General features: G+C 39.7%; 1 protein-coding gene across 1 annotated transcript in view; it reads right to left on the minus strand.

Moving 5' to 3' along the window:
* ncam1a (neural cell adhesion molecule 1a) overlaps positions 1–15,591 on the minus strand; it is a 279,917-nt gene that overhangs the window by 71,713 nt on the left and 192,613 nt on the right. Inside the window, exons 2-7 of the mRNA XM_088012457.1 lie at positions 11,532–11,606; positions 9,057–9,266; positions 7,762–7,905; positions 1,602–1,739; positions 1,014–1,131; positions 96–256 (exon numbers count right to left, since the gene is read on the minus strand). Of these exons, the coding sequence (XP_087868583.1) occupies positions 96–256; positions 1,014–1,131; positions 1,602–1,739; positions 7,762–7,905; positions 9,057–9,266; positions 11,532–11,606 (846 nt within the window). The remainder of the gene's footprint in view (positions 1–95; positions 257–1,013; positions 1,132–1,601; positions 1,740–7,761; positions 7,906–9,056; positions 9,267–11,531; positions 11,607–15,591) is intronic.

The raw sequence follows: 15,591 nt of genomic DNA on the forward strand, positions 1-15,591 counted from the left end.
GCAGTAAATGTCAATGAGTGCGACAGGGAAGGCCAGAATGACACGGAGAGAGAGAGAGAGAAAAAAAACGTACGGGAATGGAGATATTCCCTTACCGAACACGTTCAGGCTGACTTCCTCGGTTTTCTCTCCTGCCTTGTTCTTGGCGATGCAAGTGTAATCTCCTTCATCCACCTTTCTGACTTCCTTTATTACCAATTCAGAGCCATCCTCGTTCAAGCTGTATTTGTCGCCCGTTTCAAGGACGATGTTGTTACTGTAGAGGTGGGAAAAGAAAGGAAAAAGGCAGCGGGTTCACTGCGCAGGACTTTTGCTCAAACACCTTTAGCAGCCTACAAAAACTGATCTTACTGAGACACAGACAACTGGACCGCAGAGGCTTGGATTTATCTCTATTTCTAATATCTATTTTTCCAAAAGCCTGGAAGCTAAACCATCTCTGTTCATCTGTTTTAGAACATTTAGTTGGGATTACGACCACGTTATTACAGAATGTGTGGATGAAGTTGTGTTATTTCTTTCACTTATCTCACAAAAATCAAATATCAAAACTAGTGAATTAAATTATTTTATTTAAAATTAATTAGTGTAAAAAGAAAAAAAAAGTTTGTGAAAGAAATTTGAGAAATAAATAAATAAATGAAAATGAAAAGTTAATTTACTTCAAATACTTCAGTTAAAAATGTGAAACCCAAATTATTTGATCGAGGCATTTTATGTAGAGATCTGTGTTTTTAAACATTCTTTTTCCTTCCACTAAACTTCTCATTAATAAGATCGGAAACATCACATCATCTTCTTCAGTGACAACCTTTTGTTTGTCTCTCTCAAAATAATCTACAACTGTGTTAAGCTGCAGAGAAGCTCAGGAATGTGACCTTAAAAACACCACAGTCATTTCCCCCCCAACTTAAACCTTGTGTTTCCCCCCAGTGTATTATGTAGTCTGATGTGACCTAAAGCCAATGATTACTGGTAGTGCTTTCATTAATAAAAAAGGGAAAATGACATACTGCGCCCAGGTAACGGTGGGCTCAGGGAAGCCGTCTGCATCACAGGCCAACAGGGCAGATTCACCAACATCTGCTGTGGCGTTGACTTCAGACTTCCTGGCACGGATTGTGGGAAGAACTGAAACAGAAAGAAGACAAAAAGTTAGAGGAAAGCAAGTTACAGGTCAGCTTGCAGGTAATGTTAATAATCACTCCTAAGTTTTTGGTTAATATTTGTGATAAAAAATCCTTCATGCTTCTATGAACCTCTGCCTGGGGTGATTTGGACTAAAAGCTGAAGTGAAGCCACCGTCTAATTATCAAAAACCGCAGAGCGAGGAAAATAAAAATCAAGAGCGGCGTTCCCACAGACTCGGGGTGAGGCTGAACACATGCCCGTGCTTTTCTCAAACCGTGAGCAGACCGAGTGCCGCAGCAGGACAGGTGGACAGATGCCGAATATTACGAGCCACATCTTAAGCTTTAAAAGAGCAAATTTCCTCTGACAGACAGTCTTCCTAATCACATCCCTCCATTATGAGCAAACTGGCGACTTGTTGGGAAAGCGCTCATGCTGAGCGCTAAAGTAGACGCAGATGGAGTGCTTACCATTAACGATGACCTTTATCATCCGGAAGTCAATTTCTCCCCTGGCCATAACACGAGCCTCACAATTATACATTCCTTCATCGACCTTCTTGATGCCACGTATCAGCAGGTGGCCATTATCCATGATCTTGTAGCGCACTAAAAGGAAAGAAAAGACAAATGCAGAGTCAGGCGTTAACATCTCAGAAATACTCAACTCCACTCAGGCCTGACAGAAACAGAAAAAAGGGTCATATTCTGTCTTTTCTGCATGCGGATGTGTATGAAATAAATATTTATAAAAAAAAACATTTGATGCTTCTCTTTGGCCATTTCATTTTCAGATACTCACACCTTAATGCCAGGTGTAATTCTAGTAGTCTATTAAATGAAATGTTTCGTCTAAGAGCTGCAGAGATTGATGGAAGAATTGGTGCAGACCAGTCTGTTGGTCCTTCAGACTGGACTGTAAATATTCAGGAAAAGAGTCTCTACCTTTTTCCACATAGAATGAGCTCCACTTACATTGTCTTTTCCCTGCATAAGTGAAATAATCATTTGTTAGTTGTATCCAAATACATAACTGCATTTTGCTTTACTGCAGTGTAAAGTCTATGCAGGAGACCTGAAGTGTCTGTGGGGGTTACTGACCGCCGTCGCCATTGAATACCTGAAATCCATGAATACTTGAGACATCCTCTAAAAACACTTACCAAACATCAAATATACCTCAACATGCATCGATACACACAGTGGAAATTATCTTAGCACCATTGAAGCTGACGGCCACGGTCTTCCTGACCTCAGCTCGAGGCTACAGCCAATCAGCAACAAAAAGAAGAAAGAGGGATCGTGGATTGGCTGCTTTGCAGATGTCAGCCAATAGTAGCTCAGGTATTTCAGCTTCCCAAGCTGCAGTTTTCCAAATATTTTAGATGTGCTTTACTGAAAGATTCATGATTATTTGGATTATTCATGAAAAATGTTGAGTTACACTCCACAGAACAGTCTGAGAATACTGAGCTGCTACTGTGCAGGGGGTCACTGTACCTGTGAGTGAATAAAGTGAAAAAGTGAAAGGAAACTTTTAAGGTGAACGATATAAAGGCAGTGTGTGCTAATTATGAATGTGCCTTTACTCAAAATGTACTAAGCTCAAACAGTTTTGCTTTTCCAAAAATGCATTTCATGATCAGGAGTTCTAAACTAGAAGAATTGTTATGTTTCCTTTATGATGAGGACATTTTAAATCAGATATGCATTTATTGTTTTTGTTACTTATTTTTCCAGAGGTTAGATATCCTGGATCATAATCATGTTATACGCAGGGAAGCCATGAGCTAAATGTCTTTCTTGGGACAATAAAGCAACTATTTCTATTCTGGTTGTGTCCATCACTTCAGATTCAGGTACATTTCTGTATGCAGTACTTTGCTGTTAATATTCTGAGAATAACTATATTATACTATCAATATAATGCAACAAATTAGTGACTGCACTAAGGGCATTTTAAATAAAGCTCACATCCACCTAAAAATCCAGTATTTAGGCGATATCAGTTGGAGCTGACAGACAGGAAGTGAATCAATTTGCTTTTCCAAATCTTTTTTTCTGCCACCATGAACTTCAACATGCTGCTCCAAGAACTGCTCTCTCCTCCAGAGTAACTTTCTAAGCAGTTCTATCCCTCTGGATTCCCGCTGGCCTTACAGAGCCAGTTTTAGGATTCCTTCACTGCTACCTGGGATTCATTGTGTGTTTTTTTTTAATTGGCTGCATATAATGCAAGCCTCGGCTGCTGAGGCTCGAGGGGGGGCTGAAAAAGTCTCCATGCTGGAACTCGCCTCGCTCACTTTCAGTCTGCGCCGACTAGACTTTAGCTCACCAGCTATTTCATAGATGGATACAAAGCATTTTCTTAGCCTTCAGAAGTGCCTTAAATTCCCCATACATTCAACAAGTTGTGCGATTAATCCTCTGGGATCTTGTCCTGCACTGACATGGTTGGAGCGCACAGCTGCTGCAGGTTGGTCAGCTGCACATTCAGGATGAGAGTCTCCTGTAGCAACATCCCAAACATGCTCTGTCGGATGGAGACGTGGTGACTGTGGAAGCCACTCAACTGCACTGAGCTTATTTTCTGAGATTGAGTTGATTTGAGCTTGGTGCCACAGTGTGTGTTCCTGGTAGAACATGTGGTCATACAGGAATGAAACGTGGCCCCCTGCAGCCTGCATTATTAATACAAGCGGCGATGGATTCATGTTTTCTTGTTGCTAATCACAAATCCTGATTCTACGTCAACTGAAGAGTTGAGGTCCGTCAAATCAGACTGTATTTCTGCTTGGTTATTTGATTTATTTTGTTTTTAGATATGGAAGTCCACATTTTTTTTGTTCAAGTCTGTCTGCTAATTCTTCTCTGACCTCGAAAATCATTTTAGTCTAAAGTATTTGGCTGCGTTTTTTTTTTTTTCAGTTGAGTTATTTTTCCTAAGCCTGACAGATGGCTGTGCATTAACATCTCAGTAGATCAGCGGCTTACAAAATACTCCGACTTGCTGCTCTTGCACAAATCCACCAGGCAACATAGATCAGTTCTCACCACGCTCATAATTCCAACTCCTGACTCGCCACCAGGGGGCGTGTGTCTCAGTGACATGGTTTTATGGCAGAACCATTGACCAATAGGAATATATGACTGCAGTAACCACTGTTCATCCCAAAGAGGGCAGCACTGAGGCAGTTTTAGGCTGAATGTGGCAGAATCAAACAAATCCATACAAAGATGTTACAATCTCCACAGAAACAAAGATGGCATCCTTAGGGAACAATCCAGACAGTTTACCTGCAATAAAAAGTTTATTTGGGGTTTAGTTACTCTTTACTTCCTTTTCCTTTCTCTTCTGATGTCCCATTTAAGTTACCATCCAGATGCCTTTATGCGTGGAGTTGTTGCCATAGGCTTGACAAAATTTAATTCTAAGAAATGTATGTCCATCAATCCAATCATAGTCTACACCCACTTGCAGGGCCACAGGGAGACTGGTGCATATTTCCGGGAGTCATTGGGTGAGAGATGAGGCACACCCTGTACAGGTCGCCATTCGTGGTAGCACTGCAGCTAACAGCACTGCCAACTTCACCACATTCCTAAGAAATTCATGTAAACTGAATTTGAAGGGACCTAAAAATAAAAACTAATCTAGAATTGGAAGCTACTTTCCAAAAGTTTCTTTTGGCAGGTTTCAGTTCTGAAAAGTTAAAATGAGATTTCAGTCTCTCTGCTTGTCTTAAAAGGTAACATGCTGTCTAAACTCGAGGAACGTGTGATGTTTGATTAATGTGATTATATGCCAGGAGGGCAGCTGGAGTGGAATACTAAACGTTTTCTCTCACTATATTTTCTGTGTTTGCATAATTCAGGAGACTAACAAGTTCTCCTCATGTCCTATTACTGTAACTTTTGAGAAATAAAGTGTTTCTCTGATTGTGAGGGAATTTTTGAACCTCTTAAGAGGTATTGAGTTTTCACGTTCTAAATGTATAATATGTTTAACTGCAGATTGGCGGGGGAGGAGTCACTGCAATTTTTGTTTCTCACAAGTTTAGAGATGTGGGTCTTAATTTATGTCTGAGCGACACTTTAGCATAAGCAGCTCTTTGTGGACATTTAAACATATGGTTAGGTCGACTGCTGCACTGAGGAAAATTACATGAGCACTTCTCAGCGCTGGTCACAATTGGAGGTCTTTTTTTCCTTCAGTGGAAAACACATTCCTTGATAAGAGGCCAAGAATAAAGGCAGGCTAAGCGCTGCTTTGTGGTAAGTTGAGGCTTTACAGCGGTCACCAGAGGAGGGGTAACGTTAAGGTTAAATCAGACCCAGTTCAAGTGCAAAACAAAGCCCGTTTTCTTTCTCAGTCCACACAACACCGACATTGTTCACCAAGGCAGAGTTGGACAAAGGTTTGTAAAGCCAAAATAAACTCATGTTTGGCTGCAGGAAGTTGCCACAATAACAGAAACTCAGCCAAAGATTACATATAGACCCCACATGTGTTAGAAATGGGCTAAAACTGCCTCCGTATTGGACACAAATACATGTTACATAATGACCACATGTTAACTGCCTTTATAGGTTTGATTGAGGATATTTCTTCACTTGTGAATGAAGAAATATCCTCAAAATGAGTTTTACAGCAAGACTACAACCCTAAAGACACCAGCAGGATTCAGCAATTCAGAAACATGGATCATATCAGGTACAGGTGATGGGAGACAAAAGTAACATGACTGATGGACAAGGTCTCCCACACCATGCATGAAGCTGTTGCTAAACTGAAGAGTGATAAACTGCTGCATCCTGGATGCACAGAGGCGCGTTATGGTAGATCCTTCCTCCCAGCAGCTCTCAGACTCTGAAGTCACCACTGCTCCCAACAAACTCAAGCGTTTTAAAACTTAACGTTTTTATTTGTACCGTTTTACTCATATTAAATAATATTTCTGCTGGTATTGGCACATTTCTGCTGTTTCACAGTTCTTATTGTCACTTATTGTAAATAGTCTAACTTTCTCGATGTAGAAATACACAATACTTTTAATAGCTAACTATTACTTATGTTGACATTTTCCCCTTAATATACAGTATGTTTTTTTATTCAGTTTTTTTTATAGACTTTATATTCATCATGCTTTGATGGTCTGTCACTTTGCTGCTGGTGCTCCTGAGTTTCCCCACTGTGGGATAATAAACAATATTTCTATTTTATCCACAGGAAAGATACATTTTTTTTTGTTTAGCCTTTTTCAGTTTATGCTGTAAATGTTTGGGTTTGCACAAAAAACCCTTGACACCGGAGTTCATTTCAACAGCATACAATTCATTTTTCCTTATTTTCTGTAGAGTGATTTGATAAAACACATTCTCCATGTTTTGATTTGGAATAAAATGCGGAGTATTCCCAATGCACTTTCCTGTATGGAAATAAAATCTAAATGGGATGTGTGCTGCTGTGAGGAGAGTTCGAGAGCTCTTTTTTTTTTTTTTTTTTTTTTTTTTTTTTGAACAAACTGCGTTTATTTTTAACACAACTGTATACCCAAAACAAAGTTTATGCTCTTGTCATCTTATTCCCACAAAACGAAATGTTAAAACAACATATCATTTTATATTTATTTGAAATGCTCTGCTGCTGAGCTTTGTTCTTCGGTTTGTTTAATTTGTTCAGCCATTTCCATGGAGATATATTAAAGCCTGAGACTGTTTCATGCTTCACAGCTTCTAAGCTACAATTGTTTCAAACACAGGGATCAACGGTAAAGAAAAAAGGCGATTATTAAAGAATCATTTCTAAAGTTTCCATGGATTGCTTCTTATGTTTTTCTTTTGTCAGGGTTTTCTCTGCTTATTTTTTTTTCTCCCGCTGAATACCAAAATCAATGGTAACTGCTGCAAATCAAAGCTAATTATGGCTTCCTTTCACAGTAAAAGAGCAGGTGACAAACTTTCCAGAACCCCCCTTTCAAGCCTAAAGGCGAGGAGCGCTTGATATGCTAACGAGAAAGATTTTTCAATTGAGTGAACTATTGAAAACACAGACATCAGGCAACAAACCCAGCAATCCTGGTGCGAGGGAAGAGCTTCACCCAATTATTAACTCTCAAACATATGGGCGCTGCTCTCCTGGAAAAATACAAAAAAAACCCCCAAAAAAAACCTTTTGGTAAGCCAGCTATTAGCTAACCTGAAAAACGTCGGCGGGCAGTTTCTTTTGTTGGAAGTAGTTCGCATGAAATTACAGCCTTTGCATTTTATCTTTCCACTTTCTTTACTTTTGTTAAGTTCACCTGTTTGGGTGAATTAAACATATCTTGCTTCAGCAGACAATAACTTCCTCCTGCTAGGCTAAAAAAAAAAAAAAACTATTTCCATGTGTCTTCTAAGAGGTATAAAATCACCTCCTGCAGAAAATTCTTTACTTTTTCATAGATAACAGGCAAAGGGAGAGGGAGACTCGGCGGAGAGTGGAAAATTGATTGGAAAGCATGAACTGGCAGGCAGTGATGGCATGAAGGCGAGGTGACTGCTCAGGGAGTCGAGAGGATTGGGCAGAACGATGTGCTGGAGGTGAGAAAGCAGCTCCGGCACTGAAGTAGTTCTGCTTGAAGCGACTCACCGTCTTTGGCGGATTGGAGTTTGGAGCCTTTGTGCTTCCAAATGATGGTGGGCGGCGGCGAGCTGACCACGTCACACACGATGTCGGCGTTGTCGCCCTCGTTGAACTCCTGCGGACTCGGCGCGCTCTGGAAGGTGATCTTTTCTGTTGAGAAGTGTTAGAAATCCATTTAGTTTGTTGCTTTGTTTTTCACTTAAAGCAACGAAAATCTGTTAAATTAAAAAAGATTGTAATTAAACTTAAACTTACAAGTTCAAATATAAGGAGGTGTGTGTGTTTACCTCGTAAAAGCTTTCAGATTTTATGAGATAAAAATAGAAGTGCAAATAAAGTTGTTGCTCTGCAACCATCACTAAGTATTATGTGCAAGGCAGACATACAGTATTTGCTTTTGCACACAATGTTTGTTTAAAAATAACCAACAACTTCAACCTATTGGCGTTACAAACTGAAGATTAACACAAACTGGTGCATATCAGGGAAAAGCACTGGTCACGATATGCTTTGTTTATGAAGAAATACCTGGAAAGTGTGGCATGCATTTATTTTGCCCTGATATCCTGATATGAATTTTTTTGCAACTAATCATGGTAACTCTGGAGGAGCTGCAGAGTTCCACATATCATGGGGGAAAAACTGCCATGCCACATGTTTCAGATTTCCATGCATTCTTCCTTCCACTTCAGAGTTGTTCTTGTTTTGGTCTATTACATAACATTTAAAAAAATTAAAATGAAATTACTGAAGTTTGTGGCTGCATTATGAAAAATTGTAACAGCAGGTAAAATACTGACTGCTCTTTTTAAGCTACCTCTGCCAGCTGTCTGAAGCTGGATAACAGTTATTTAAGTTGGGTGAAGGTCAAACTAAAACACTGCACCTAGAGATCAACACAGAGGGATGAGTCATTTGTAGCAATCAGGAACATTTGTTCCTGCCAGTCTGTTCGGTTCAAACCTCTCTGAGCTCCGTTTGATGAAAATCACTTGTTACAATAAATATCATACTATTCATTTCCCACATGCCTGCCAGAGAGCTCTTATAACTCATTAAGTGTTCATTTACCTTGAAACTTGATATGATTTTTGCATTCATGTATGTCTTTCTTACTGCATACTGAATTGAACTGCAAAGAAATGGTAAAGCTTGGCTTGGATAACCTCTTGTAACGTCTGTCTGTCCTTTGAAGAGCTCTAGTGGCGTATCGGTGGCAGGATGTGACGTTGATTGGAAAATATATATTAAAAAAATACTTTGAAGGCTGGAAAAACGGGATAAAATCTGATGGGACTTACGGAAGATCTTCACTTGAACTGTGGCTTGGGCCTCCTTGTCTGCGTTTTTGGCCAGACATTTGTAGATGCCGGCGTTGTCCACATTGGCGTGGTAGATGGTGAGGATGGACGTGGACTCGTCACTCCGGCTCACAGAGATGTTCGGCCGAGACAGGAGGATCTTCTCGCCGCTGGGGGAGAACCAGTCGATGTCTTTAGCGTCCCCAACCACTGCGAAACAGAGAGGTTCACAACGCAGGGTCACTAATGGAGACCAGGAACACAGAAGAAAGCGATGGGAAGTATTCATGGCAGATCAATAAAGTTTTATTCTGATGGAAATCACCAAAGATGTGGGATAAGACGGGATTTTGTTGATGCTGCCGGAGCACCACGTGAGACAGCGATCAATAAAACCCACAGGGGGAAAAAATGAAGCACAAATGAAAATGGGAAATAAAATAAACCTAATTTATTTATCTAAATACCTTTTAAAAAATGAGGTGAAAAATATGGATATTAGGATAAAAAGGAGTGGTATAAATAATTTGTATCTATTGACTAGGAGGCAACTTTTACTGACAGGGAGGAAAAAAAATATCTAACAAGTTTTCTTCTCTATTCATTTTTCATGAAGCAGAACACAAACACAAACTGGTAATGTTGTCTTCTCTCATAAAGAACACGGAGCTCTAAGGAGGGCTTATTGTTTAACACGGAACAATTCAAAGTCAAACTAAAGCCATTTATCTTCACAGAGCAGAAAAAAACCTTTTAGTTTAAAGCATACACAAAAACTTTGCTTCTACAACTTAATTTGTTATAGAAAAATTTGACACATAACAGGTCAATAAAAGCATTTCCTATGAAGCTGTTTTTTTTAATTTATTTTTTTTTATTTTTTTTTTTAACATATTTTACCATCCAACTTTAAATAACATTTTCTTATTTCAGTATCAAATCCAGCTCCTTGTTTGAGACCTTGATGATCTACAATAGATTAAGGTTATGATGCCTGCTTAAAATAATATTTATTTTCTGGAGCTGACGTGATCATATCATAATCAAGACAGCTGAATCTTGAATGAATCCTTCTATGGTCTACAACCATAAAAGGATGTGTGTGTGTGTGTGTGTGTGTGTGTGTGTGCGTGTGCGTGTGTGTGTGTGTGTGCACGCGCACCTCTCTCTTAAGGGTAAATTAGAGTCAGATTAACCAAACAGTCAGGTTTTTAGCAGAGTACCCAGAGATAGGGATCATTTACTGGACAGAGTTTGTCCTGTACAACGAGATATTGGTCATTTTAATTTTGGTGATTGGTGGTTGCCATGGTAACAATAAAAAATAAAAAAACTAGTGTTCATGGGCAAATTTGAACAGGAAAGAAATGTCAACCTGCTATTTACCAATTTGTAGAATATAAGGGATAAATTTGCTCACAGCTCCAAATGCAGACACAGTCCTGCTGCATGCAGGAGACCCAGTGGTCAGTGGTGTTGGTGGGTTTGTGAATAGATGAGATGCTCGAATTCTTGAGATGAACCTCAAAAGCCACTTACAAATGCCTATACTGTAAACATTCAAACACCAAAAATACCTTAAAATGCATTTATAAACAGAGTGGAAACCATCTTAGCACCACCGCAGAAGCTACAGTCGTCCACATCCTCTCTCTTGGGGGCACAGCCAATCAGAGCCAAGGAAAATGAATGCTGATCCTGGACTGGTCAGCCAGCAGCATACCAAGTAGCACCGAGAAACTTCAGCTTCCCAAGCTGCATTTTTCTTGAAGTATTTATCATCTGCTGCTTTTGTAAGCTTTTTGCACAAATACAAAAACAGTTGGCATATTAACCGTCTGATGCGTAACTGCGTAACATCTAAAGAGGTCAAGGAACGTGGTGGACCGACTCAAGCTGGCTGACCCACATGAGGAGGACCTGCTCTGCTACAGCGTCCAGGAAGCCAGCCTGGGACACTGCAGAAAGAAGATGCAGCTCCAGCTTTAAACAAACTGTACTATTGGTTATAAGTCACTGAATAAAGTTTATGAAACTTACTTTATTTACCTTGGCAATTTAATAAATGTAATAAATTAATTTGAATAAAATTAGGTTACTTGTGACTAATTATCAAAATGTGTTAAAGTTGGAGATGCACTCTCCTTTTTCAGTGTATAAAGATCTGCTTTGTATGATTTTCTTTATAATGATTTCTCTGATTCGATCCCTTTTTGCCATTTTTGAGTTTTGTTGGTTGTGTTCTAGAGATTAAACCAGCTAAATTTACACTTCTTGTCAATTATTGGCCTGATTTTGGTTCACTCTGTTCCCTACTGTATAGCTGTCTGTATCCTGCCCCTCATTCTCCCTCTTTATTTTTATTTTTCCAAAAATGTTCTACTTTCATTAAATGACCTCAGATGCTACTCGCAGTATTTTATGGACGAGTTGGAATTTGCATCAAGCTGAGCTAAATGAGGCGTGTTCTCTTACCTTCGCAGAGGAAAAATTTGGACTCTCCGACGCTGATTTCCCCTTGTGCCGGAGTGATTTGCACCTGAATAGCAGCTGAGTGGAGAAAAGAAGACACAGAAAAATATACATTAGTTTGCTTTCTTCTTTTTTTGCTCTCATCTGGAGGAGTGGTGACACAGGGCCACAGCACAATAAGACAACGCTCAGAGTTCTGTGGGCTCGCCACAATGTTCAGCCCAAAGCCCATCTGTGAATGAAACTCTGGGATGAAATTTCTAGGCTCACTGGAGTGCAACATCACAGCATGCACAATGTTTCTGATTCTCACTCAAAGCTGAGACACTTGTTACAAGGCTGTAATACTTTTATTTAACATTTGCTGTAGGTCTCTGTTTGCGCTCGCTCTGGGCTGAAGACGTTCTTCCTGCTCAAGGTCCTGCTGAAGGTTTAACACACATCCTCAAAGCCTTAGATTTCTTTCTATTTGTCGGAGTCCTTGTGATTCTCTCCTCAGAGATTTTCTCTTTTATTGTGAGATCACTCAATATGTGCTTTTGACCTGTGGCAACAACATGTCTGACAATGTAGCCAAATAAACCTCAGCTAGCTCTGCACCAGGAAAACAGGAATCCGTTCGAGGCGATACGGATAAATATGGAACAGGTGCAGCTCAATACGTTAATATCAAGAGGTTAATGACTTTCAGTAAAGCAAACAGGTGAAACTCGTGCGTTTCTTAAATTAATTACACACAGTGATAGAATTCAAGCATCTATTTATTCTACAGGGTTCTATGACCAGCCATAGTAATGGAAAGTTAAGTGGAAGAAGAAAAGGAGCACAACTGTCACATTTCTTCCATTGAAGTATTTCTGGACCTGAAACACAACTGTTTCACCTGAGTTAAGGAGTTCAGGGACAGCTCCGTTTACTGCAAAGTCCACTTTTCAGATGGAAATAAAATTTGCTTTTTATATGGAAATTAAGATCAGAGACTGGAGGAAGAACAGAGGGACACAGAACCCGCTTTGTTTGAGGTCCAGTGTGTCGTTTCAGTTTCACACGGCACCATCCTACACTGCCAAAAGTACCAGTCCAATCACCATGGTAACGCCAGTTAACTAGCCTGACCTGAATCCTACAGAAAATCTATCAATCATTGCGAAGAGGAAGATGAGAGGCACCAAAACCAACCATGCAGATGACCCAAAGTAACCTCAGCAGAACCGCAGGCTGACCTCCAGGCCGCGCCGCATTGGTGAATAATTCATCCAGAAATCTGCTTTTTTTTGTCTGATGCAATATTCTATATGTGAGAAACTGAATTTCTGAATAATAAAAACCAGAATAATAAAAAATTACCAAAGTAAGCACTTGAAATTAAACACTCTGTGTGGAATAAAGCTTATAATCTCCGAGTCTTACTTCCTGAATTTAATTAAAATAAATTATATTTTATAATTGAGATGCACCTGTAGGTTTGAGGCATGGTTTAATCTCCGGCACTCAGAAGCAGCCGTAAACTCAGCTCTACAAAATAAACGTTAACTTATTTGCTTAATCTTTAAAACGAAGTTGTTGGGTTTTTGTTTTATTTTTCCCCAAAACTCTTCTTGTTTTCCTCATCCTGCTTCTCCTGCCAGGTGAGAGGAAAGGCATAATCCCTTTAATCCTGGAATATCCCTTTTCCCTGAGACGCATGTGCTCTTCAGTAATAACCGAGCTGAAGCGGTGACACGGGAAGCAGCACCTGCTGTTTGTTCCTGCCTGCGTTCCGCCAAATCAGAAGCAAAAAAATAAATAAATAAATAAATAAATAAATCAAGCAAACCGCATAAAAAAAATAATAAAAATGTTGAAAAGGCAAATCACTTCCGCTTGTTCCTCAGCGTTTGTGCAAATTTAATCACTTTTGACTGCAACACGGTTCACTGTAAGACTTTTATCCTCGGCGCCATTAGCATAGCGGTGAAAGCGCGGGCTGCCAGCGAATCGTGATCCAGCGCTGACAGAGAGGTCCTGCTGAGCGACGCCGCTTCACACAAACGAGTAACGTCAGCCGCAGCTTGACTCTCGCCGGGAGCTTCACGGGAGCGGCTGGCGGGGTCTCGCCACTCAAACGCAGGTAGCCAGCTCTCGTCCCGGCACACGACGCCATTGACGTTTCCCAGAAGCGACAAGCCGCACGGCTTTAGAAAAGAAAAACATCTGGGACGGAGAGGAGGAAGCCGCAGCGGAGGCCCTTTGTTGCTCTTCTTCTCCTCCTAATGCCTGATTTGAAGATCGTAGTGGGAAGTCTAGTTTCAGCCAAAAATGCCTGAATAAGGAGCAGTGTGTGGGATTTAGCATATGATGTATTTATGCGTTATATTAGAGCTCTGCTATTACTTATGGTAAGATGTTTCACACATCTTACATGCTGCAAATTGAGGAAGTCAATACAGTTTATTTAGTCGTTGAAGATGTTCACATGAAAAGGCAAACACTGCTTTTCTTTCTTCTTTGACAGGCTCCTTGAGAACATGTTATGTAAGCACACACACGCAAAAAAAAAATCCAGTATTTTCCACATTTCTTGAACTTCGTCATGGAAACAGGAACTTTTAAACTACTGCATTTCATTAACAAGTATCTTCTGTACCTAGAACTCTTTTGTCTTGATTGTTGCAGTTAGGCAACAAGGTTTTGTCCTTGAAAGCAAGAAATTTCAGTTTCAAACCACTTGTGTAAAATTCTCTTTAAGTGCCAACTTGACAAGTCGACTTGATGTGCAAATGAACAAAAAATAAAAAAAGGCTGCATTTTCAAACAATTCAAATTAAATTTTAACAACAGTTGTTTTAAACACAGTCTGTTTTTTTTTTTAAGTTGCCACCTGGCTTTAACAAATAAGCAAATTTTCCTTTTGCATAATTATTGCAGGGTTCTTATGTTTCAGCTGGCAACAAGTTATTGCACCTCAACTGGTGCATTGAGCAACTTCTAATGTCTTAAATGACCTTGTTAAAAGACACGTCCTGCAGTAATGGAAGAGATGCTGGTCTGTTTAGGAATGGTCTAATCGCTGGAAAACCTCTAAGGAGAAATGACTAAAGTTGGGATTATCCAACGCATAATTTAGAAACTGGGAGGAAAGAGTTGATCCAGCATCTTTGCAGAGGAAATGTGGTCGGAAAACGTCTTGAATGTTCGTGATTGACGATCTCTGAAACATTTGGTGGAAGAAATTGAAGAAAAAAAAAAAACAGTAGTTTAATAGTGAAAGTAAGAGTATTTCCACATTATGTCAAACGGAGGTCGAGGGATCGGGATTGAACAGTTGTGTAGCCATAGGAAAATCCTTCATAAACATCGGACTGTGAAGCGATGGAAGCTCAGATTGTTCCAAGCAGGTCTGTCTGCAGAATAAGTAAGTGTTTCCAAAAGATGTTTCTCAAGAACCACACCTGATTGGACAATATTAACATCCTTCACTGTTTTCTTTTTTGTAAATATCACTAGCTTACTTATCTGGTATCAGGCCACCATTTGTTTCATTTCACAAAGCTTGATGTAACTGAGGGATTTAGAAGATTTACTAAGTTCTGCGATATAAAGACGGCAGGCAGATTGTGTTAGCCAGTCTGACATTAGCTGAGTCTATGCGACTTCTCCTCCCACCTGTCTTAACAGAGAATATCTGGTTGCATTTCAAAATAAGAGCACCGACATAGATCACATTGCTTTAATCGCTAATGGATGTAAATTTTCAGAGATGGTTAAATGTTTATACTTTGGCATTACATTAAAGAACAAAATCTGCTTTGGTTATTGAAATGTGAAACTCACATAAGAAGCTAAACACAAAGAAAAAAAGTTTAATCATGATTCAAAAAATGATGTTTCTTAATTGACCTTAAGACAAAGACGTTTTACCATTAACACCTTATTCTTTTGTTGAAATTTTTAAACAGACTCTGGGTCTCCAGGGAACCCCGTCTCGATTGTTCAGGACACTCATGGATCGGCCACCAAGTCCGGACACGAACGCCACTGAGAAGTTTTTGGAATCTATTCAGACTCTCCCATCATCAGTGAA

Source organism: Poecilia mexicana, unplaced genomic scaffold (assembly GCF_051168715.1).
Source record: "Poecilia mexicana isolate PSO_F unplaced genomic scaffold, ASM5116871v1 scaffold_14, whole genome shotgun sequence".
NCBI lineage: Eukaryota > Metazoa > Chordata > Actinopteri > Cyprinodontiformes > Poeciliidae > Poecilia > Poecilia mexicana.